Here is a 25,554-nt window from a genome sequence, read left to right as displayed (position 1 = left end):
TGGGAAATAGTGTACCCATAATGCCAGACATGTCCTTCGGCTCCGGTCTGTGTACAACTGTGGGAACACAGTCGCATACCTTGGTGCAGTAAGGGGAATTGGTAGAGTCTCTCCTTGGATGCCATCCTGACAGTGTACAGTGTCATTCCAGGGTTGGTCCTGCTCTTCATGCTGCCCAATGGAAGGTACTGGGAGGCGCAAGGCAGGTTTTCCAGGTAAACACTGCAAGCACAGCAAGTTGCTCCAAGCATTCCTTCTCCCCCAACGGCATTTATTTTCACCTACTGGCACATTGTATGCACATCAGGGTTCCAGTGCATGGGAGTTGTTTAGCGACTATTAGAAGACTTACTGAATAGAAAGCACTGGAGTACAGGGATAGTGTCAGGAGATGCCAGTACTAGAAGGGAAGTCTCCCCTCACTTCCCAGCAGCCCCACTGTGACTAAAGTGTGTACTCATTCTCAGTACCTGCTGTCATATAGCGTACCCCGGCTCCTAACAGGAGTGCCCCCCCCACCACCACCACCACCACCACCACTACCACACACTCAACACAGCACCTGGGGCATGTGTCCCTTCTGCCCACTTTTTGTGCCAGGAACCACCTCAAAATATGGGGTACCTATTGAGAGTGACCCAGATAACCTGAGTTCAGAGTTGGTCTTGCAAGTGCCACAAATTAATAATGTACTTAGTTAATCTGAAGATGTTTATTGCAATCTGTACATAAAGCTGAAATCAAGCTACAACACAACTTATTACAAATAAATTTAATAGCAGTAAATATTGTTTTTAAATCATACATTATGATTAATGTACAGATGTACAGAAGATATTAGTGGATACAAAGTGCTCAATAAACAAAGTAATATGAACATTTTTGGCACAATTACGTGGTACCCCATTCTACTGACAGCCATTTAAAAAAATGCCAGCCATTTCTGTAGACTGAGTCAATGCTGAAATACAAGATACTCTGTCACACATACCTTTAATAGGAAACATTACCTAAAAACTGTACATCTTCCAAACATCACAAAGGCTGCCAGCATTATGTAAGCTAGGTGATGTGCTGATCACATTCACTGTTTAAGGAAAACTATTACCTACAGACAGCAAAATTTAACAGGAGAGTTAAACCAAGTATACATCAGTAGATGTTGGATGTGCCCTAATGCATATTTGTGGGGAAGACAAATGAAGAAGCTGTATCAGCATTCACTGTGGGGATATATGCTTATTTTTGATGATGTTCCCTTTAAGTACTACCTGGAGCACCCTCCACCCTTCCAAAAGTGTGGCCCCTTACAGTGGAGGATAGGCAAACAGGCAAACCCTTTTTATGCATCCCACAATTAATAGGTGCTACAAACGGTGTTCCAAGTAGCACAATGTTAAAAAAAAATTTTTTTTAGAGAGATAGATATAGAGATATATATATATATATATATATATATATATATATATATACACACACACACACACACATATACACACACACACACACACCGTATTTATTGGCGTATAACACGCACTTTTTTCCCCCTTAAAATCAGGGGAAAATCGCGGGTGCGTGTTATACGCCGATCCCCTGCGATCCTGAGCTTCAAAATCGCCGACCGCGATTTGAAAATGGCGCCGCCGGCGCCAAAATACACAGAGCCAGTCCTCGGCTCTTCTCGGCCACTTTCGGCTTCACTCGAGCGCCGCCCGAACCTAGCTGAGTGTACTCGGCTAGGTTCGGATAGCTCCGCTCACAGTCACGCCCATCCCGGGCGGGACTACGAGTGGAGCCGAAAGTGAACGAGAGCCGCCGAGAACCGGCTCTGTGTATTTCGGAGCCGGCGGCGCCATTTTCAAATCGCGGTCCGGGATTTTGAAGCTCAGGATCACAGGGTATCACAGGATTTTCAAACTGCGAGCTGCAAGGCTGCACTGGGGCAAGGCTGCAATGGACACTGGGGAAGGCTGCACTGGGGCAAGGCTGCACTGAGAAGGCTGCAATGATGGGCATTTAAATGTAAGTTTTTTTTCCCTTAAAATTCCCTCCTAAACTTGGGGTGCGTGTTATACGCCGATAAATACGGTATATATATACACACACACACACACATATACATACATATACACACACACACAAATCTTTTGCTATATTATATATACATATACACACTATATATTATATATATATATATATATATAGTGGCAGAGCAAGGCTCTGTCCCTACGAAAATGGGGTTGAAGTGGACACAGAGTCTGCATATTGGCTGAGTGCAGAGCTACAGAGCGTAAATTTGAAACAGAGAAAACTGCTCTGGCAGTTTTCTCCAGGTTTTGCTTGTTCCCTATGGGGCTCTGTAGTTTGGAGATCCTTCAGAGTCTTGGGTGGGACAGGATCGCCAACCCTGTGTCCGGGTCTTGTGGACAGCCAACATAGTGTGTGCCCAGGTGCACACAGCCCATATAACGAAGGGCTGGTGAGAGCAGAGTGGAGGAAGGTGAAGTTGGAGCAGTGGCTGCTAGTAAGTGTCTCTGTGTGAGAATAGATGCTGTGTGCATTGAAGGCCTTGAAGCTATGTGTGTCCAAGGAGCCCAAAGCTGTGTGCGTCCAGGGAGCCAGAAGCTGTGTGCGTTGAAGGGCTTCAAAGCTGTGTGCATCCAAGGAGCCCAAAGCTGTGTGCGTTGAAGCTCTTGAAGCTGTGTGCGGCCAAGAAGCCTAAGACTGTGTGCATCCAAGCAGCTCATTTGAAGGGCCTGTACCTATAGCAGCATTACTGCTGAAGAGTAGCCAGGCGGGCTAGCATTTTCATTTGGATTCTGTGTATTTAATTGAAGCTTGGAACCCTTGCATGGGATTCCTGGAAGGACTTTTGTTTTGTTTTTCCCTTTAATAAACGTGGGCTACCAGGCCCTCTCTGAAGTGGACTCACTACACCAAAACACATCTATCCACTTAAGCTGAACAATCCCCAATGTCACAATATATACACACACACAGACACCTCTAACACAGGGGCGTCAAACTCAATTTCATTGCGAGTCGCATCAGCAGTATTGTTGCCCTCAAAGAGTTCAGGAGTGTATTACGTACAGCGTGCAGAGTTCAGGAGTGTGTTACGTACAGAATGCAGGGTTTAGGGGTGCCCTATGTACAGAGTGTAGTGTTCAGGGGTGCTCTCTGTATAGAATGCAAGGTTTAGGAGTGTTCTACACACAGAATGTAGAGTTCAGGTGTATGTTGTGTACAGAGTGCAGGGTGTGCAACGCTAACCCCCCTCCAAAGCTTCCTTCCATCTCGCTCTCCTACCTGACCCAGCTCTAGTAACTCCCTGTGTAGGTGGCGCATCTTTCAGGGAGATCACTCTCTCTCTCTCTCTCTCTGGAGATGTCCCCACTGTGAGTGTGTGCAGGGACCTGAGCTAAGCTGTCCCTTGTAAACACAGAAGGTTTCTGTGTCTATAAGCAACAGTGGGGAGCGGGAGCAGACTGCGCCACGTTCCAGCTGCAAAAAAGGGTGTGAGGGCCACACGACAAGGCCTGGTGGGCCAGATTCAGCCCACGGGCCTTGTGTTTGCCATATGTGCTCTAACAGAAGCTAAAGGGCGCTGTGGATCTTCAAATTAGGTAGGTCAGTATGGGGTTTGTGACTCAACTACCATGGAAGATTCACAAATTATATAGTGTCTTTTCATTTTTTTTCATAATTTCTGTAAGTTAAACAACAATATCAATGGAAACATGAACTTAAAATAAGCATAGCAAATTGCCACTTACACTTGACTAATGTCCTAATGTGCCTGCATGTTGGTTCTGATCTCCTGTAAAGCACCCCAGATCCCTGAAACCTGGGACTCTGTTATGCAAAGTGACGGCAGCTTCCATGGTCACTGACTCACGCTCTCCACTGGTTAGTGAGGCCAACCGTTGGAGTAATGAGCTTTGAGTGGAGTTATAGACGTTTAAATTGAATACAATATGAAAATATGTTAGTGAAAAGCCATGACAAAATTAGTAAACGCATAATATCTTTCTGGTCCAAAAAAATTAGGAAGCTAATTTAAGTCATTTCAGAAGTAATGCCTCAGTAATGGTCATTATTTTTGTGAAATATATTCCATTAATCTTAATGAAGTCATCTGACCAGTCATATTTGCGCATCTGGCATACTATTTTCTACCAGGCCCGGATGTCATACACTTGTACGTCTCCATGAACTGAGACCTCATTGATCATACCCAGATCTTTGAATCGGTGCCTATAATCCAGCACATGATGTCCATTCACTGCAACTTTATATTGATGAGCTTCGCAGTATATGAGGAGCTGCAAACACAGAGCAGACAATAAAATTGAATTACTGTGTGAGAATTAGTTGTGCCAATTTTCTCACTTATAATTATTAACCTTTGGTATACAGTAGTTCTTTTTTTTCCAATACTATAAGTATCAAAGCCAGTTCATTGTTGATTACATTTTCCAGTATTGCTACAACATTCACTTTATACCTGTGTACATCAATCTTAAACCTTTTTTTGTGGAGAATACTGTAATTTTTTTTTTTTTTTGAAGATAAAATTCAAATACCTTTTGAAACTAATCATTAGTTCTATTGCTATTTACTGAAATAGTAAAAGCTAGAGTACGTTCAGATAATTATATAAAATGTATTCATTATTTGTACATTACGGCCATGTTTAACCATAAGAATCCCAAAGTTTTACTCCTAAGGAATGCTACATATCATGTGTTATATATACACACAAGATAGACTGTAGCACATGTACTGGTAAAGTTACAGTAACTGTACTTGACCAACATATATTAATAACATACAGTATGTGTATATGTGCATGCATGTATGTATATATGTCCAAATGATGTGCCACATGTAATGATGGTAGCTAATCTGTGCACTAACATCTGGTGGGCTCCCAAGGACTACTACACACAGAAATCCAAAATGAAAAATCCAAAATGAAATGGATGAAGCATAGATGGACGCAATAATTAGATTGTGTAATAAACTTTGTATCATAGTTCTGGGTAATAATGTAAATTGTGTTTTTCTCAGTTTCATGTCCATAGTAGGTCTCATCTATTGTACTGACTGACAGCATATCCTTTTTCAATAAAATGTATTTTTCAAGATAACACAGTGTTCCACAAGTCCACAAATTTTTCCTGGAATGCCAAAATTGACTTGGGGGTGTTTTCAATTCACTTGTGGTGATAGCAACTCCTCTTATGCAAACAAGTGTTCTACATATGGCACTGGTGTCTGGTGGACAAGTACATATGCTACATGTTCCACACTGCTTCTCTTTTTGGCAGATAATATGGCTAGAACTATGCAGAAGACAACTTTACCTGATAGTGCTGGCTAAGGTGAATTGAAATGATCTGCGTGCGGTATCCGACACCTGTTCCTTCTCTGCATACAGTGGCTCCAGACTGCAAGGAGAAAACACTGCATGCAAGACCTTCTCATTGCAGAGGCCAGCAAACCACAAAACAGCAGGCTGTAGTTTTAGTACCACTGAATCCTGCATTGTTAGGTCTTTGGTTTTTCATCCAGACAGATATAGGGCATCAGTCTACTCTCTACCTTTTCTTGTTAATCTAACTAAATTTAGACTAGCTGTGTGTAATAGAGTTCAGATATTCCCAAACACATCACCTTTCTCTCTTACCTGAAGAATATGAGATGATATAACTGTATGTTATGGTCAGAAGGGACTAAGGCAGTGGTTCTCAACCTTTCTAGTGTCGTGACCCCTTGATGAAATTTCCCAAGTTGTGGGGACCCCTAACAGAAAAATTATTTTCGTAGCGTGGGTTGTCAGCACCCAAGGCAAGACAAGTAATTTGCGCCCCTAACCCATGGACATTTAGCGCTCCTTGAGTCCCTTCCACTCGTAAAGTATTAAAACCCCTTATGGTACATTTTAGGATGTATCACTCTCATTGTTCTCCTTTCTTTCCCTTTTTATCTCTCTATCCTAATTTCTTGTTTTTTTTTCCCCCATCCCTCTCTCTAGCTGTATTTCTTGTTCTTTCTCTTATTCTTTCTCTTCCTTTTTATTTGTTCCTCCCCCTCTTTTCCTCTCCCTTTGATGTATTCTCTATTTTTATTCCTGCTCTTGTTCCTTGGTGGGGGGAACGGGATGGCAGTGCTGGGGGGAGGTCTGATCAGCCAACTCAGGTGCTCTTAATCAAGATCATCTGCTGATCTGAGAACTGTAGTGGGGACTTTTAATGGCAACTATAATCACAGGTAGTGTTACTCACTGTGTCTCCGGCTTCACTGTGTCCCTGACTTTGTGGTGTCTCATAGCAGTGACACCTATGCCGAAATCAGGAGATAGGGTTTCCTCCAGCCCCTCCCATTTCACATTCCTCACCAGTCAGCTGACCTCTAGTTTCTGCCCCTCAGCCATGCCGTGAACTGAGTGGGCGGCCACGGGCTCCAGGAACAGCCCAGCTGGGCAGCCACAAAAAGGCTGGGAGGGCGGTGCAGGCTTCAGGAACAGCCCAGGATTCGGTGACCCCTGGCAAATCATCATTCGACCCCTGAGGGGGTCCCGACCCCCAGGTTGAGAACCACTGGACTAAGGGAATCAAAAATCCCTCCTATCATCCCATAGCACAGAAAAGCCTTCTCAGGCCAGTTGCACTCATAGTTACAAGTAGGTGAGGTTGAACAAAAAGACAGAAGTCCATCAAGTCCAACCTATGTGATTATATGTCAGTATTACATTGTATATCCCTGTATGTTGTGGTCGTTTAGGTGCTTATCTAAAAGTTTTTTGAAACTATTGATGCTCCCCGCTGAGACCACCACCTGTGGAAGGGAATTCCACATCCTTGCCGCTCTTACAGTAAAGAACCTTCTATGTAGTTTAATGTTAAACCTCTTTTCTTCTAATTTTAATGAGTGGCCACGTGTCTTGTTAAACTCCCTTCTGCAAAAAAGTTTTATCCTTATTGTGGGGTCACCAGTACGGTATTTATAAATTGAAATCATATCCCCTCTCAAGCGTCTCTTCTCCAGAGAGAATAAGTTCAGTGCTCGCAACCTTTCCTCAAAACTAATATACTCCAGACCCTTTATTAGCTTTGTTGCCCTTCTTTGTACTCGCTCCATTTACAGTACATCCTTCCCGAGGACTTCCTTTATCTAGATGGCAACTTACCTCCTCATAGAAAGTTGATAGACTGGTTTGGCAAGAACAATTATTCATGAATCCATGCTGATTACTGCTAATGATACCATTCTCATTACTAAAATATTATATATAGTCCCTCATCATCCCCTCCCAGAGCTTGCATACTATTGATGTTAGGCTAACTGGTCTAGTTCCCAGGGATGTATTTTGGGCCCTTTTTAAATATTGGTGCTACATTGGCTTTTCTCCAATCAGCTGGTACCATTCCAGTCAGTAGACGGTCAGTAAAAATTAGGAACAATGGTGTGGCAATTACTTGACTGAGTTCCCCAAGTACCATCGGATGCAAGCCATCTGGTCCCGGTGATTTATTAATGTTAGGTTTCCCAAGTCTAATTTTAATTCTGTCCTCTGTTAACAATGAAGGTGCTTCCCGTGATGTGGATAAACACTGCAGTTTTGGTTACTGAAGCGCCCCCACCGATTCCCTCGTGAAGACTGAGGAGAAGAATAAATTTAATACCTTAACCATCTCCCCACCCTTTGTAACCACATGTCCTTCCTCATTCTTTATGAGGCCAATATGGTCTGTTCTCCCTTTTTTACTGTTTACATACTTAAAGAATTTCTTGGGATTTTGTTTGCTCTCCTCCGCTATGTGTCTTTCGTGTTCTATCTTAGCCACCCTAATTGCACCCTTACATTTCTTGTTGCATTCTTTATAAAGTCTGAATGCTGATGATGATCCCTCAACCTTGTATCTTTTGAAGGCCTTCTCCTTTGCTTTTATATGCAGTTTTACATTGGAGTTAAGCCATCCAGGAATTTTGTTCGCGCTTTTAAATTAATTACCCAATGGGATGCATTGGCTAATGCCCTTATTTCTTATGCTCTTAAAGCAATTCCATCTCACCTCCGTGTTCTTTGTTCCTAAGATTTTATTCCAATTCATACCTTCTAGCAAGGTTCGTAGTTTAGGGAAGTTGGCTCTTTTGAAATTCAGTGTCTTTGTGTTCCCCTTATGTTTCCTATTTGTGTGATTCTGAAGCCAATTGACCTGTGATCGCCGTTTCCTAAATTGCCCCGTATTTCCACATCTGTGATCAGGTCTGTATTGCTGGTAATCAGTATATCCAGAACGCTTTATTTCTAGTTGGTGCTTCTACCATCTGAACCATGAAATTGTCCTGCAAGACATTTAAAAGGAACCTAGTTGCTGTTGCTAGTTGCTTTTAGCTGCAGGTATTCTGCACTTGGGGCAAACGTCCCTGAACGCATTGGGGCCCTGATTGCCAGTACCACACGGTGCAGCATTCAGCCCCAACCAGACACAGCATATTTTAGTCTGTCATAGACTGTGACAGGCTGCAGGGCTGGCTCTGCACCTGCGCCACCCTAGCGCACTAAAACGCCGGGATTGCTCACACAGCAGCTAGGTGCACTGTGTGTAAGGGGTCCTAAAAGGCGGCACCATACAAATTAATTTACGCCCTAAACAGCCAAATGCACATCTTGAGCCTTTGGTGTATACTGTAGTTCAAATACAGAGTCATGTATTGCTGCATACAGCAGTGTTGCCAACCGTCAGTATTTTTACTGGCAGCCAGTAAAAAATGGGCACTTTTCTCCTGCCAGTAAATGTCAGTGACAGGAAAAGGTTGCCAGTAAAAATATGGCTGTGAAGCTCGTGTCAAATGCGCATGGGGTGTTTTGGTCAGGAGCTGGCGGAGACCATTCAGTGACTGGTACAGTGTGTTCGTGTGGCACTGACAGGGGGCGGATCTGGCGAAGGCAATGCCTGAGCGTGTCGTGTGATGTCATGGTGCAAGAGAACCAAGCGGAGCAACCGGAGCCTTGGGTGCGGGCCTGCGGAACAGGAGCAAGGCAAACCAGGTGTGGGATTATCGGTGCTGTTTGGACTGGAGTGGACTGAACGGATCACCTGGTGTGGAGAGAGACTGTCACTGTGACTGAGGGGACATGTCATGTCCGGGGTGTGTCATAATCTGTGCTGCTGCACACTGCTGTCAGTGTCACAGTGAAAGTCAATTTTATGCATGTGTTTCTGCAACACTGGCATACAGCTATTTCAGGCATTTTGGCCATCATCAGTGCAGTGTATGGAAACGTGTTTGTGATCCAATGATGAAGCATAACCATACAGGTTATGGTGAAAAGCAACTAAAGGAATCAAAAAGCCTTCCAACCGAATCAGTGCACAGTAAAGCCTCCTTTAAACAGAAGGTATTCATGTTTTATTTCATTTTGGTCAAAAATGGTGCCCAGTACTTAAGTAGTTAAGCCCAAACTTGAAAGCCAATTTACCTGAACTACTAGAGATGGACTGAAAATCGGAATCCCCCTAGAGGGTCCGTCAAGGCTGACAAAAAAAAGTGTCTGTAGCTTGAACTGTAGTCAAACATGAAGAGAAGTTCTTCCTGGAGAATTGGAGATAGACAGAGGGACAGAGGAACAATGTCCAGCCACTGGAGAAAAGGGGCTGTCTCAAAGAGGGTTACCCCCAGAACCAATTGATGCAGCAATCATATGTGACTGATCAGCATGCCAGTTACATAGTTGGACTTGTCTTTTTTTTAACAACAACCACCAACAACACAATCCTAGACCCACAGTTAATCCAGAGGAAGGCATATAACTCCAGCAAGCATGATCCAATTTGCTACAGCAGTGGAAAAAATTCCTTCCTGATCCCCCGAGAGGCAATCGGATATCCCCAGGATCAACTTTACCTATAAATGTTAGTATCCAGTTATATCATGTACATTTAGGAAAGAAGCCAGGCCTTTTTTTAAAGGAATCTACTGAGCTGGCCAGAACCACCTCTGGAGGGAGTCTATTCCACATTTTCACAGCTCTTACTGTGAAGAAACCTTTCCGTATTTGGAGATTAAATCTTTTCCTCTAGACGTAAAGAGTGCCCCCTTGTCCTTTGTGATGGCCTTACAGTGAATAACTCAACACCAAGTTCACTATATGGACCCCTTATGTATTTGTACATGTTGATCATATCCCCCTTAATCTCCTCTTCTCAAGAGAGAATACATTCAGTTCCTCTAATCTATCCTCATAGCTGAGCTCCTCCATGCCTCTTATCAGTTTAGTTGCCCTTCTCTGCACTTTCTCCACTGGTGCCCAAAACTAAACTGCATATTCCAGATGAGGTCTTACTAATGATTTGTACAGGGGCAAAATGATATCTCTCTCTCTGAAGTCCATACCTCTCCAAATACAAGAAAGGACTTTGATCGCTTTGGAAACTGCAGCTTGGCATTGCATGCTATTATTAAGCTTATGATCTACACAAAAAAAACAAAACAGATCCTTCTCCACTATGGATTTCACCGGTTGTACTCCCCCTAGTATGTATGACGCATGCATATTCTTAGCCCTCAAGTGCATAACTTTACATTTATCAACAAGTGGGCGGGATTAGATACAGGGCTTAACTGCATTTAACGGGGCTGCCTCTCGCAGCTAATTGCAGGAACCGCCAAGTGTGAATGCACCCTAAAGCTCCAGCCATCTGCTCCACACACTCTCATCAGTGAAAGAACAACAACCGCAGTGGAGAGATCTGTTTAAGGGAATTTTGACCATTCTGCCATGGTTTGATTACAAACTATTTTTTTTTTTTTTAATAACTAACATGATATACTTACCTACCTGGCCCTAAATCTTGTCTTCTGGGTCCTCCACCGGCACTCTCGGCTCATCCTCCTTTCTGTGCGCCCCCCATATGAAGCCACTTTTTATGGTTGTGCACCTGTGGGTTCGCTCCAGAGCCAGGCTGTGTGCAGCTCAGACTCGCCGCCCCCCCCACTTCCTCCTCACATGATCTGATTGCCTTCATGTGCAGTGAGGAGACAGAGGAAAGCACTGCTGCAGACAGGCACAGCGCTGAATCAAAACAAGACTTTGGTATTTAGGGAGGAAAGGGGTAGATACAGCTGCTGGGACATTGTTTATCTCAATGCAGGGAAATGACTTTACAACCACTTTACACTCACAGTAAGCTCACAAAACCGAGACAGCTGGCAGCAGGTAGGGGTTGGATGGTCGGAGGTGACCAAGATCAATGATAATGGACAGTAGAAACAAATTGAGGATAAGGAGATTCATGTGACTTTTACAAGCAGGAGCAGCAGCGGGGAGATGCTTCCTTGATGCCTTATGGCGAAAAAGGACAATCCACCTAGCACGTGACATCAGTACTCGGTCCCAGAGTGTTAACTCCTCGTGTGGTGAAGAACCAGCAGGAAGCAGGAAATTTTAAGTCTCCAGGAGCTCAGCCTGACTGGCCTGCCCATAAAGTAGGTCTTCAGAGACAGGGCTGAGGTAATACCGGCAGCTGACTTATCAGAACGGGAACCCAGAGCCTGAAGGTTACTTCCAGGCTAGCCCAGCAATGTCCATTCTGGCTAGGCTAAGGATAGCCATGGCGAATAGCTGCAACTATAGAGATCAGTTCTAGCAGTAATGTAAAAAAAAAAAAAGTTTGATGAAAAAAACACTAGCAAGAAATGAGTTAGTCTTAACAAATGGTTATAAAAAAAAATACGTTCTCCTAGGATATGTGCCAGTATACCCTGGAGATTCGGGATTTTCTGTGCCCTTCAATAGATGAGTAACAGAAAACAATATCTTGAGGGTATACACCAAGTCAATACAAGGTGCCTAATGCCTATAAATAAAAGTTCCATCAATCCCCTGCAAACTAAATGGATTAAAAATGAATATATTTAAACATGGACCCCTACAGAATCATTAGTGACTACTCAATAGTAAGTACACCACAGTATGTATTACAGTATAACAACATTTTTTCCTGATACCCCAATGAATATAATTCTCATCATTTTCACTTACTTCAAAATACAGGTCAGGAAAAAATGGGAATTCTTGTAGCTGCCTTTCCTCGTCTCCCCAGCTGTCATACAGGTAAGAGTTTCTTACAAACACTTTCTCCTTCATACGTGGGTTCAAGTGCAAAGCAATGGTTCTTGAACCACTTGGCTTTAGATCTATAGCAAAGCTATCAATAAAAATAAAGCATGAAAAAACGATTGGAACACTTGCAGTAAAATACGGTTCACATTAATAAGTATTATAATATTTACCTTTTTGCATTTTTATTCACTTCTCCCTTTACAAGCACAGTTCTTCCAGGACCAAGAGCACTAGACAGACTTTGCGTGCAAGGCACTTTCTAAAATTAGAAGAAGCACAGTATGAAAAAGGCAGTGGGTAATTGTTTTAATATATTAAACCACTACAGCTATCACACCTATACACCTCCTATGTAAATCCCCCAGGGGACACAGTGCACATAGCACTTGTCCCGTTTAATCTGTGCTGTGGTTCCTGAGCAGCCATGTTGATAGCTGGCCTCTCCTCCCTCCACTGCTATACAATACTGGACGAAGGAGACAACAGTTTTGAGTGACAGCTCAGAGGAGAGGGAGCATTATGGAAAGTGCACATACTGCCTGCACAACCCCCTGCTAATTATGCGGCCCTATGCCTCCTCTGCACCTTTACATGTATATTAGCTTTACTGATCCCAGACCCTGCTGATATTTTGGAGGAAATAAAATTACCAAGCTGTTGGCTTGTTTCCTTCTGAAATACAGTGGCTGCAGGGAGTACTGTCATTCACAAAAATACAAGAACACCTATAATTTGGTCTTCAGTCTGGGGAGGTGCTACAGCTAGCATTGACACTAGAACAAAGTGATTATTGCTAGTGGCTTTAACAGCCACTAGCAATAATCTCAGGTAAAATTCGACAGGCTGGTTGTACCCAAGTTGATCTATTTTTTAGCCTTCCCATACATTGTTCAAATCTTGGCCGGTCCCTGCTGAACTGGCGGAGATTCAATTCATCTATGGCCGGCTTAAGCATCCAACTTCGCACATATTGTTAAAGGTGGAGATTGTAAACAAGAAGAGACCGAAATAAACATCAATTTTTATTTTATAAATGACTAAAACATGGGCACTTTTTTTTGCGGGTTTTACTGAATCTATTTATTGATTTATTAAAGGTTTTAAGCACAATTACCTGCAAATTTGTAGTTTATGTTTAATCTCTTTTTATTAAGATTTGCTTATAACAAAGTTACAAAAAAAGACAAAGCATAAGGCAGTGAGACATATACATGATCAGTATAAAAATCGGCAAATGTACATCGTGAACACTAATCTAAAAAACATAACAAAAGAAACATGTGGATGCACTCCATAGGGCAAATTACAATCAAGCCCCTCTAGCCCTTGGGTGTGTAGGAAACCAGCGAGTACATACAAATCTATTTGGAAAACCTATTACAAACCCAATATACCCAGGTCACGAAGGGCAGTAAACAATAAATATATAAAAAGGAAAAGGTCATTGGCATTTTAAGGCCATTGGCTGCCTCTCTATTGAGTATACATATAACAGTAGGGCCATGGCCAAATAAACAAGTAGAACTCCTAGAAGGCCCCTAGGACCAAAAGAGTACACACAAGAGAAGAAAGAGGAAAAAGAAAGAAAAAAAGAATAAGAAAAAAAAATAAAAAAAAAAAATAAAGGAAAGTTAGATCAAGTACTAAAGAACGTACAGGATATAAGCTTCACTTGGATGACAAAGAACAGGGTAGCAGGTTCAGAGATAAGATGCAAATTTCTGAGAGTGTCGGAATGGTTCCACACAGAGCAGGTGAGGGTGCAATTGTGAGTTTTATCCTTTTCCCAGGAGATCACACTTTCTAAATGGCAGATGGCGTCTATTTTACAGGCCCATTCTGCAAAGGAGGAAGCATGTGGTTTTCACCATTCCCTAGTTATCACAGTACATGCGAAGGTTAGAAAATGCCAGAGAAGACTTTTATTCTGTTTATAGGATCCGGGCAACATTAATAGCAAAGTAATAAGAGGAGAGTTGTTGATTCTGTCCCCAACGGAGTCATAATAAAAGGCGTAATATTTTGTCCCAAAATGGGGTAATGAGAGGGCAAGCACTCCAGATATGCGTCATAGTGCCTGGCACCTGTAAACATCTCCAGCAAGTGTAGGATAGTCGGGCATCGATACCATCTGGTTAGGATTTTGTAATTGCGCTCTTGGGCTCTAGAAGATATGGAAGTTTTGTAGGCAAATGTCAGTATCTTGTCCCAATTAAACTCCTCAGCGAGAATTACGTTCCTGTTCCCATTTGGTCATAAATCATGGAGCGTGTGGTAAAGAAGTCTTAAGCAAGACTTTGTATATTTGAGACAAGAGTGTTCTGGTCTGGTAGACTGAGACAGCTAACTCTCAAAATTTGTGAGTGGTCTAGTTAAGGCAGTCATGGGTACATTAAAGTGTTACTAAACCCAGGAGCCTGCATTCACTATATCTGGTCTCCCAATTACACAGAAAATGGAAATGCAATTATTTTAGTAAATATAAACTGCTAAATTCTCATCAGCAGTATATAGCAGTCTTGTGACTTCTATCAGTGTCTGGTTAAAGCTTGTAGGAGGAGTTTCCATTCTCCTCCGACGGCCCTATGAGCCCCCTGGCCCTTTGTCTGGACAGTGCTGATTGGCCCTGTGCTGATCACATGCACCCTCCCAAGAAAAACAAAAACAAAAAATCTCTCTCTACCATTACACACCAAACTGAGCATGTGCAGAGTGCCCCCAAGGCTCTGTTCTATCAGCAGATGGATTGGGAACAGTGGAAGGGGAGGATCAGAGAAGAGCAAATCAAAAAGCCTTTTTACACAATGCAGATGATTAACCCCTTCGGCTCCACAGCGAGTATAACAAGCATGCTTTACTGCATATACAGACTGATTTTACTGGTGTGGGTTTAATAACACTTTAAAGTGATTGCAAAAGCTTCTTTTTAAAAAAAAAATAACAAACATGTTACACTTACCTCCTGTGTGCAAGAGTTTTGCACAGAGTGGCCCCGATCCTCCTCTTCCAGGGTCCCTCTGCGGCGCTCCTGGCTCCTCCCCGCATCGAGTGCCCCAATGGGGAAGCACTTCCCTGGGGACACTCATGCTCATCCCAGCCTTGTGCAGGTCTACAATCTTGTCCCCAATGTCCTTTGACAGATCTTTGGTCTTGCCCATGACGATGAGGTTTGAATAGAGGAACGATTCTGTGGACAGGTGTCTTTTATACACATAATGAGTTGTCATTAGGAGCACCTTCTTAAAATTGAAAGGACTAATCTGTGTACCACATGAGCACATACTGTAGCCAGTCTGTCGGAGCCAGATTTATTGTTGGTTGTAGGGGATCAAATACTTCTGTTACTCACTGAACTTCAACTCAATTTATAACATTTGTATCATGTATTTTCTCTGGATTTTTGGTTGTTATTCTGTCTCGATCATTTAAAAATACACCTATAATAACAATCATTTCATTGTAAGTGGGCAGACTTACAAAAATCTGCAGGGGTTCAAATAATTATTTTTGCCACTGTAGGATACCAAACGAAGCGTGAAAGTTACCAAAGGGGGCAGGGTATCTCTAGCAGGTCTAATATTAGGGTTCGTCCACAACAAAGATGTGATGTCAGGAACAAGTAAATCATTTTCCAGAACTGTCCATAACTTAGATCCTTGTCTATGGTACCAGTCAAGGAGCCCGAGTAAAAGGGATGCGTGATGGTATAACATTAGATTAGGCAAGGCCACTCCACCCCTAGATTTAGGCAGGAAAAGAGTAGAGCGATGGAGCCTGGATCTTTTATGTTGCCATATGTAGTCACGGAGGAGCGAGTTAAGATGAGAAACAAAACCTGGAGGGGGAGTTACTGGAACTGTTTGAAACGTGTAAACTAGTCTGGGTGGAATGTTCATCTTAACAACCTTCATATGGCCAAACAATGGGATAGTAGGCTTATCATATGTTTAAAACAATTGCGAATTAGTGAGAGTAGGGGTTTATAGTTTAAGTCTGCGAGATCGGAGAGAGAGGATGGGATATGAACACCAATTTATTTATAGGAGGTTGGTTTTTGACTTAGAATTGTGAAGTGCTGTACTATAAGCCTCTTGCATTTTAGAATAATATATTTCTGGATGTCCTATCCGATATATATAAATGCATTGGCAAAAAAAAAAAAAAAAAAAAAAAAAAAAACCACAAGAAAAAAGTTCAAGTCTGTTCTTTCATCCATGTTTTTGCATTATAAGGGACTTTTAAAGAAATGGCAGCTTATTTAGGTGCACCATGACACATTACAAAAGTGCACCTAAAAAACACACAGCAACACAAACGTATATGTGCATATCCAGCTTTAATCTTCCTGAGCAATAAGACTATTTCTTTATAACCCTAAGGATAGGGAGTAGCCTTTCTCAACCTTTTTTACTGAAGGAGCCCTTGAAATAAATAACTTTCTGACCTCAGGAAACCCCTGCTAAAAATTACTGTATTTACAGCCGGAATATTAGCATGATGTAGCATGAGGGAAAAATGCTACATTTGTGTGGGAAAATGCCCACCCTTATAGATAGCCGAAAAGATCATTGGTGTCAGAGGGAACTTATCTGAGGCAGAAATGGCTCATTGCTCAAGGAACCCCTAGTAACCTCTGGTGGAACCGTAGTTGAGAAAGGCTGCTCTATAGTGTCAGTAAACCCGAATTAAAAAGTGATACATTTTCTGTTTCCAGTCATGAATCTTTTATACAAAAAAAGAAAAAAAAAAAAAAAAAAAAAAAAAAAAAAGGGAAGAAGAGGGGTATATCTGCGCTTGGAATAGAACACCAGCAGCTGTACACTATAACCCAGATACTAGACACACAGATAATATAGAAATAAAGTGCAGCGATGAACCAAATAAAGTGCAAAACAGTGCAATCAAGCAATATGCATAATCAATACAAACACTCAAAAAGGTCTCACAACACATATATGAAGTATTAAAGTGCATATAAAAAAAGTGCAATCAAAGTTCATATGTAAATTTCAAACTAAAGTCCATTCAGAAGATCCCATGGAAGAATCCGTGTTGAAAGTGAAAATCAAACATCCCTCGGTGTGACACCCATTACCAAAGCTAAAATGGAGGCTTACCAGAAAGCCAGCGACCCCCCCCCTCTATTCAGGGAGGTCAAACAGCGTTTATTCAGATCTATGATTCACTGGAGGGAAGCCCTGATGTCATCTCTAGCAGACTAGCAATACCAGGAAGTAGTATCCAAAAAGCACTGATGAGTCAACAGCAGAGTGTATATAAAATTTGAAAACTCCTCATAGTGTGATACAGTATCAACTTCAAATTAAAAAAATAGTAGTGCACTTACATTAAAATTGTTGAAGTGAGAATGCAAAATATCTAAAACAATCAGTTTACCTCAAGAGAAATGGGCGATCAGCAATCGCACATGCGCAGTAGCTTGTGTACGCAACTCCACCCGAAGCGTTTGGTCATAAATTACGTAATCAGGTACCCCTTTTTATATACACACTGCTGCCGAGTCTCATCAGTGCTTTTTGGATACTACTTTCTGGTATTGCAAGTCTTTTCGAAATACACTATCTGTGGCTGCTAGAGATGACATCAGGGCTTCCCTCCAGTGGATTATAGATCCAAATGAGTGCTGTTTGGCCACCCTGAGTAAAGGGGGGGGGGGGTCTTCTGAATGGACTTTAGTTTGAAATTTATATATGAACTTTGATTGCACTTTATTTATATGCACTTTACTACTTCATATATGTGTTTTGAGATCATATGGTCCCTTTTTTGAGGGTTTGTATTGATTATGCATATTGCTTGATTGCACCGTTTTGCACTTTATTTCTATATAATTCAAACATGTATGCCCTTTAATATTATTTTGCATTATGCCTAAATTACCCTGCAGACCTGCCAGCAGCCTTATCTTGCAGGATAGCTCATGGTTTCTCATTCTTACGCTATCAGTGCATGTGCACAGGACCCTGTACCTACATATGGAGACCTGTACACTCTAGCAGTCAGCAGACAGCTTTAGATTAATAGTAGCTCCTGTAGGTAGTAGGGGCATGCTTAGTCAATGGGTAAGCTCTGCTATTATACATTTGTGCTCATAAGTTTACGTACCCTGGCAGAATTTATGATTTCTTGGCCATTTTTCAGAGAATATGAATGATAAACACAAAAACATTTCTTTCACTCATGGTTAGTGTTTGGCTGAAGCCATTTATTATCAATCAACTGTGTCTACACTCTTTAAATCATAATAACAACAGAAACAACCCAAATGACCCTGATCAAGTTTACATACCCTGGTGATTTTGGCCTGATAACATGCGCATAAGTTGACACAAAGGGGTTTGAATGGCTATTAAAAAAGGTAACCATCCTCACCAGTGATCTGTTTGCTTGTAATTGAGAGAGATTATATATATATATCTATATATATATATATATATATATAGATATATATATAGATATATATATATATCTATATATATATATATATATATTTATATATTAATTAGAGGTGCGCATCTTCACTGGCCTCACGATTCGATTGCGATTATCATGTCAACAATTCGATTCCGCAATGCATTATGATTACAGCGCAAGTGCGCATGGTTTTCATCAAAAAAAATTCAAGCAGTCAGGAGTGTCACGGAACGTCCCACACTCCGTTTGAGTGCTTCCGTCATATACCACTTCCTCCCAGTCTGCATACAGATATCAGATATTCCAACCTCTCTGAGCACAAAACAAGGCGACACTTGCTTGTTGCTACTATGAACTCACTTTATTCAGAACCAGAATACAGTCTTAAATACAGGAGAAAATATTACTCTAACAATACAAACGTAACCTAATTAACATGAGCTAATTAACTAATCCTTTATACAGCCTAGGTGATTGAGACATGACCTTTTGCCCAGACTGAGTTAATTATCACAGGACACCTTATCACAATAGCAGCAGCTCCAATAGGAGTCGTCCCGTCTCCTACATTATATAGAGTACAATGTGATCAGCTCATTCAATTAACATAAACACAGGTAGTTGGAATTGCTGACACCAGCATCTCCTCACAGGATGTGTCCCAACAGTATAATTCAGTCTTATCATTCTAATTTGGCATATAAAGGGTTCCCAGAGTCTGTGTGTTTTGGGGGGAACATGGAGCTGAATCCAAAGTAACACCAACCCCAGGGTCCCCAGGCATTCAGCTCACAGAGAGCACCATTCCCCCAAATGCTAGGGCCCATAATCAAAAGGCAACAGGCTTGCATTCAGTCCTCTCCAACAGCCTCTGTCCTGGCTAGGTCTGTCACAAGGAGAACTCCATTTTTTTTATTCTGTTTTTTTTTTTTGTTTTTTTAAAAAGAAAACACTCCCTGCATGTAGCAAAGTCTAAACACAGCAGACAACGACTTAAAAGGAGCTCCAGGCTCTCCTCAAAAATACTAGGGGAGATGGTCAGAGACTGCAGACATGATACAAGAGATGGTCGGAGACTGCAGACCTACTGCAAGAGATGGTAAGAGACTGCAGACATTGTCAGAGACTGCAGACATGATACAGGAGATGGTCAGAGACTGCAGACATAGTACAGGAGATGATCAGAGACTGCGGATATGCTACAGGAGATGGTCAGAGACTGCAGACATAAAAAATAAAAAAGGAAGACATTCCAATCAGCAAGAAATTTACTGCTTGCAGATCAGTAGATGGTTCCAGAGGGGAGAGATGATAGGGAAGTCACAGGAAGAAATTTGACAATAAAAGAGTTTGTGCAGCCCCCAATGTGTTAGGCACACAGTACACGCACACTGGATAGTTGTAGCAGGTGGGGGGGGGTGTGCCACTTCTATACAATCACCCCGCACATATATCAAGCATGACAGGCTGATCTCTCACCTCCGGAGCACTACTACCAACCCCGCTCCTCTCCTCGCAGCTTGTTTCCTGAAGCCGACTCTATGCCTCATCCCATGGATGTTAGTACAGTTGCATTGATCTGTGTGTCTCAGCTCCATGCAGTGATCTGTGTGTCTCAGCTCCGTGCGGTCTCGGAGCCTGCCCATCGGGGGAGATGACCAGTGTCCCTGTCCAGAGCTACAAATCCCAGAGGAGGGGGAGAGCATGGGTGGGGGCAGCACTGAGGCTGCATTGTCCACTGACGAGGAACCAGCGCCAGGCGAAGCCAGCCGCTTGGCGGCTTGTCATTCCAGCAAAGACACTGCTGTGCGGGGGGAGGAGCCGGAATGACGTCATGCATAATCGATTATGCTGGATACCGCATCGATGCCGAATCGGGAAGGGTATAATCGTGATGCAGCGATCATTTTCAACACCCCTAATATATATATAAAATATGGGTCAACTGAGTTTCTGGACTCCTGACAGACCCTTGCATCTTTTATCCACTGCTGCATTGACGTTTCTGGATTCTGAATCATGGGGAAAGCAAAAGAGTTGTCAAAGGATCTGTGGGAAAAGGTAGTTGAACTGTATAAAACAGGAAAAGGGATATAAAAAGATATCCAAGGAATTGGAAATGCCAATCAGCAGTGTTCAAACTCTAATCAAGAAGTGGAAAATGAGGGGTTTGGTTGAAACCAAACCACGGTCAGGTAGACAAACTAAAATTTAAGCCACAACTGCCAGGAAAACTGTTCGGGATGCAAATAAAATCCCACAAATAACTTCAGGTGAAACACAGGACTCTCTGAAAACATGTGGTGTGTGGCTGTTTCAAGATGCACAATAAAGGAGACACTTGAAGAAAGATGGGCTGCATGGTGGAGTCGCCAGAAGAAAGCCATTACTACGCAAATGCCACAAAGTATCCTGCTTACAATACGCTAAACAGCACAGAGACAAGCCTCAAACCTTCTGGCACAGTCATTTGGAGTGATGAGACCAAAATCTAGCTTTTTGGCCACAACCATAAACACTACATTTGGAGAGGAGTCAACAAGGCCTATGATGAAAGGTACATCATTCCTACTGTGAAACATGGGAGGTGGATTGCTGATGTTTTGGAGATATGTGAGCGACAAAGACACAAGAAATGTTGTCAAAATTGATGGCAAGATGAATGCAGTGTGTTATCAAAAAAAAAAAAAAATACAGGAGGAACGTTTGCATTCATCAGCCAGGAAGCTGCGCACGGGACGTACTTGGACATTCCAACATGACAATGATCCAAAACACAAGGCCAAGTCGACCTGTTATTGGCTACAGCAGAATAAAGCGAAGGTTCTGGAGTGAGTGGCCATCTCAGTCTCCTGACCTCAATATCATTGAGCTACTCTGGGGAGCTCTCAAACATGCAGTTCATGCAAGACAGCCCAAGACTTTACAGGAACTGGAGGCTTTTTGCCAAGAGGAATGGGCAGCTTTACCATCTGAGAACATAAAGAGGCTCATCCACAAATACTATAAAAGACTTCAAGCTGTCATTGATGTTAAAGGGCAATACACGGTATTAAAAACTGGGGTATGTAAACTTTTTTGATTAGGGTCATTTGGGTAGTTGTCATTATTGTCATCGTTGTCATTATGATTTAAAAAGAGTAAACAGAGTTGATTGACAATAAATGGCTTCAGCCAAACACTAACCATTGGTGAAAGAAACGTTTTTGTTTTATCAGTCAAATTCTCTGAAAAATGGCCAAAAAAAATCATAAATTCTGCCAGGGTATGTAAACTTATGAGCACAACTGTATGTTTCTTATAGCTTGAGTTTACAGACACTTGAAAGCTTGAGAGGAATGTTTATTTCTAGCAGCTGCATACCCGACATAAATATTACATCACTTATGTTTTCAGTTAAAGCAATATGCCTTAAAAGGTTACCAGTCATTAAACCAAAACTAGGTCATTCCTGTACAATCAAGGTCAATGAAAAAGCATCATTATAGCATGTTGAGAGTGATGGTTTGCGACTTGTAATGGGGCGTACACACGGTCTGACTTTTCGACCGGACTGGTCTGACGGACGCAGACAGACCAAATACGGCGGACAATCTGATCGTGTGTGGGCTTCACCGGACTTTTCCAGTCGGAAATCTGACGGACTTTAGATTTGGAACAGGATTCAAATCTTTACGTCGTAACTTCGCCGGACACAGAAATCCGCTGTCTGTATGCTAGTCCGACGGACAAAAAAAACGACGTTAGGGCAGCTATTGCCTACTGACTATCAACTTCCTTATTTTAGTCCGGTGTACGTCATCACGTACGAATCCGTCGGACTTTGGTGTGATCGTGTGTAGGCAAGTCCGTTCGTTAGAAAGTCCATCGGAAGTCCGTCAAAAGTCCGCTGGAATGTTTGTCGGACCAGTCCGGTCGAAAAGTCCGCCCGTGTGTACGCGGCATAAGACTGCAAAATGTTTTCCTAACAGACGAGTTATTTTATTTGTTTATTTCTTGTCAACGATCACCCAATACAATCACTGTATGCTTTCAGAGAGAAATGGCTTTCATCTAGGACCCTTAAACACAGGGGCATCTAACTGTACAGGGTGCATCTTGTTGTTTTAGTGCAGAAGATCTGAACGCATAGGACCCTAAAACACAAGTACCACTCAGTATAGCATTCAGCTGCAGCCTGCCATAGGCTTTGACAAGCTGCAGGCATTGGGGCTGGATGCTGCACCGATGCCTCCTGGGCGCACTAAAGCACCAAGATGAATGCAGTGCAACTAGATGCCCCCATGTGCAGGGGGCCCAAGAGGTGTTCCATATACAGTATTTCACAAAAGTGAGTACACCCCTCACATTTTTTTGTAAATATTTTATTATATCTTTTCATGTGACAACCCTGAAGAAATGACACTTTGCTACAATGTAAAGTAGTGAATGTACAGCTTGTATAACAGTGTAAATTTGCTGTCCCCTCAAAATAACTCACACAGTCATTAATGTCTAAACCGTTGGCAACAAAAGTGAGTACACCCCTTAGTGAAAATGTCCAAATTGGGCCCAAAGTGTCAATATTTTGTGTGGCCACCATTATTTTCCAGCACTGCCTTAACCCTCTTGGGCATGGAGTTTACCAGAGCTTCACAGGTTGCCACTGGAGTCCTCTTCCACTCCTCCATGGTGACATCACAGAGATGGTGGAAGTTAGAGACCTTGCGCTCATCCAATTTCCGTTTGAGGATGCCCCACAGATGCTCAATAGGGTTTAGGTCTAGAGACATGCTTGGCCAGTCCATCACCTCCACCTTCTTTAGCAAGGCAGTGGTCATCTTGGAGGTGTGTTTGGTGTCGTTATGTTGGAATACTGCCCTGTGGCCCAGTCTTCGAAGGGAGGGGATCATGCTCTGCCTCTGTATGTCACAGTACATGTTGGCATTCATGGTTCCCTCAATGAACTGTAGTTCCCCAGTGCCGGCAACACTCATGCAGCTCCAGACCATGACACTCCCACCACCATGCTTGACTGTAGGCAGGACACATTTGCCTTTGTACTCTTCACCTGGCCACACACGCTTGACACCATCTGAACCAAAAAGATTTATCTTGGTCTCATCAGACCACAGCACATGGTTCCAGTAATCCATGTCCTTAGTCTACTTGTCTTCAGCAAACTGTTTGTGGGCTTTCTTGTGCATCATCTTGTGTTGCGTTTGTTAAAAATATGATTTTTTTTTTATATTAAATCAGACATAAGATACATGGGACAATATTACAATAGTGGTAAATACTGTCAGGTTTTGACTTGAGTAGACAATGGGTACGTAGATACCATTGTTGAATTACAGTTTGAATAGGCTATTGTCTCTATAGCTACAGTAAGCAGGTAAGAGGGGCTCTCAAACTGAAAGAATGACTGTTAGTCGGTTGTTATGGAAACAAGTTTGTAAGCATTAACTTTTGTCAACAAACCTTGTACAAATAAAAAGGGAGTAGAGACTAGGAAAGGGACACGCACACACACACACACACACACACACACACCCACCATCATGCTTTGAAGATCAGAAGCCACTCATGAGACAAGAACATTGCCTGACCTCCAAAAGAATCGTTGCCAATGGAGATCACAAACATACAGTAACAGAGGATAAGTAACGTAAGTGTATTTGTACTGTTATATACCATAGGCTGTTAATTTGCTAGGCATTTTTGCTGGTTATATATATCTGTCAGTCTTGTAGATCGTAATAGTTTTGTATGTACAGCATCTTGGTATAGTAAAAGCACATTTACACACTGCAGAAGTCTCAGCTTCCTTGCTTATACCACAGAGTACCTTGCTAGATAGATGCAAGCAAAACATTTGGGGGCTTGTGCCGTGATCTGTGCTATAAATTGAAGCAGACTTGTTTTTCTGTAGTGTGTTGTGTAGCTTGTGCTAGGTAAAATGCTGCGTAAGCTGCTTAGGAAAAGCAAGGCTACAGAGGGTTCTGGTAGCCAGAAGGAAGTGTGCAGCTTACCTATCTGGGCCAGAGACAATGAGTGGGAGTCTCTTGCTAAAGAATTTGTGAAGTATGCTTCTCCCTTGAACCTGACTTGGGGTGATAAAGTCTCAGATCATTTTGTAGATTTTAGCCTTAAGGGGTTGGATTTAAGTAAAAAAGGGAAGAGGACAGTGTCCACAGGGAGCTGGTATTTTCTTCATGCTATTTATACTGAATCACATAAAAGGGAGAAGGCAGGGGCAGAAGTTAAGGTATTAAAAGACCAGCTAGCAGTTGCTTCAGAGTGTGTACGTTCAACCGCTAGTTGGGCTGATGATTTGCAAGAGCGGTGTGCATCCCTCATGACCAAATCAATTAATGCCTTAAGAAAAAGGAAGGGCTGTAAACCTGTTAGTAAAGCCAGGGTACGTGCCATTGTCACATCCCAAAATTGGGATTGTGAGGATGTGCTCTCCTCAAATGGATAGTGAGGATGAGGAGATAGAGTTTGATATTTCACATGATGATCTGCTAGTGGGAAAGAAAAAGTATGCCAGACCTCTCATTACTAAGCATAGGAAACGGCAACATGATAGAGAGGATATGGCAGATGGGGAGGTGCATTATCGCAACCCCAGAGATGTTGAATTTGAAGAAGTACGGGAGTTTACACAAACTGAACTCCATGAGCTGGCAAAACAACACAAAGGTCTGGGGAACCCCTAGTGAGTTGGCTCCTACGCTTATGGGATGAAGGGGCGGACAGTGTTGTTTTGTCAGGCAAGGAAGCAGTGGCTTTGGGAGTGTCAACCCATGATCCACAATTGCGTCAGGCAACGCGAAAAGCCAGAGAGTTTATCGTGAATTTTTCACTGTTAGACCTCGTGAGAGATGGAATAGTCCGAGTATACGCTAGTCCTACTGACCTGGAAAATACCTACTCCTGGAGATCAATCAGTGAGGGTATTTCCAGGTTACGTGAGATGGGTTGTATAACCGGATTAAATC

General features: G+C 42.4%; 1 protein-coding gene across 1 annotated transcript in view; it reads right to left on the bottom strand.

Annotated features, from left to right (window-relative positions):
• Window positions 1–757: 757 nt before the first annotated feature.
• LGALS8 (galectin 8) overlaps window positions 758–25,554 on the bottom strand; it is a gene marked incomplete at its 5' end in the record, with an annotated part of 50,441 nt that continues 25,644 nt past the window's right edge. The window contains 3 exon segments of the mRNA XM_073627690.1: window positions 758–4,325; window positions 12,056–12,221; window positions 12,307–12,395. Coding sequence (XP_073483791.1) covers window positions 4,176–4,325; window positions 12,056–12,221; window positions 12,307–12,395 — 405 coding nt within the window.

The sequence above is a fragment of the Aquarana catesbeiana genome, linkage group LG04 (assembly GCF_042186555.1).
Source record: "Aquarana catesbeiana isolate 2022-GZ linkage group LG04, ASM4218655v1, whole genome shotgun sequence".
Lineage (NCBI taxonomy): Eukaryota > Metazoa > Chordata > Amphibia > Anura > Ranidae > Aquarana > Aquarana catesbeiana.
The sequence above is the reverse complement of the archived record's forward strand: the minus strand, read 5'-3'. Positions and strand labels throughout refer to the sequence as shown.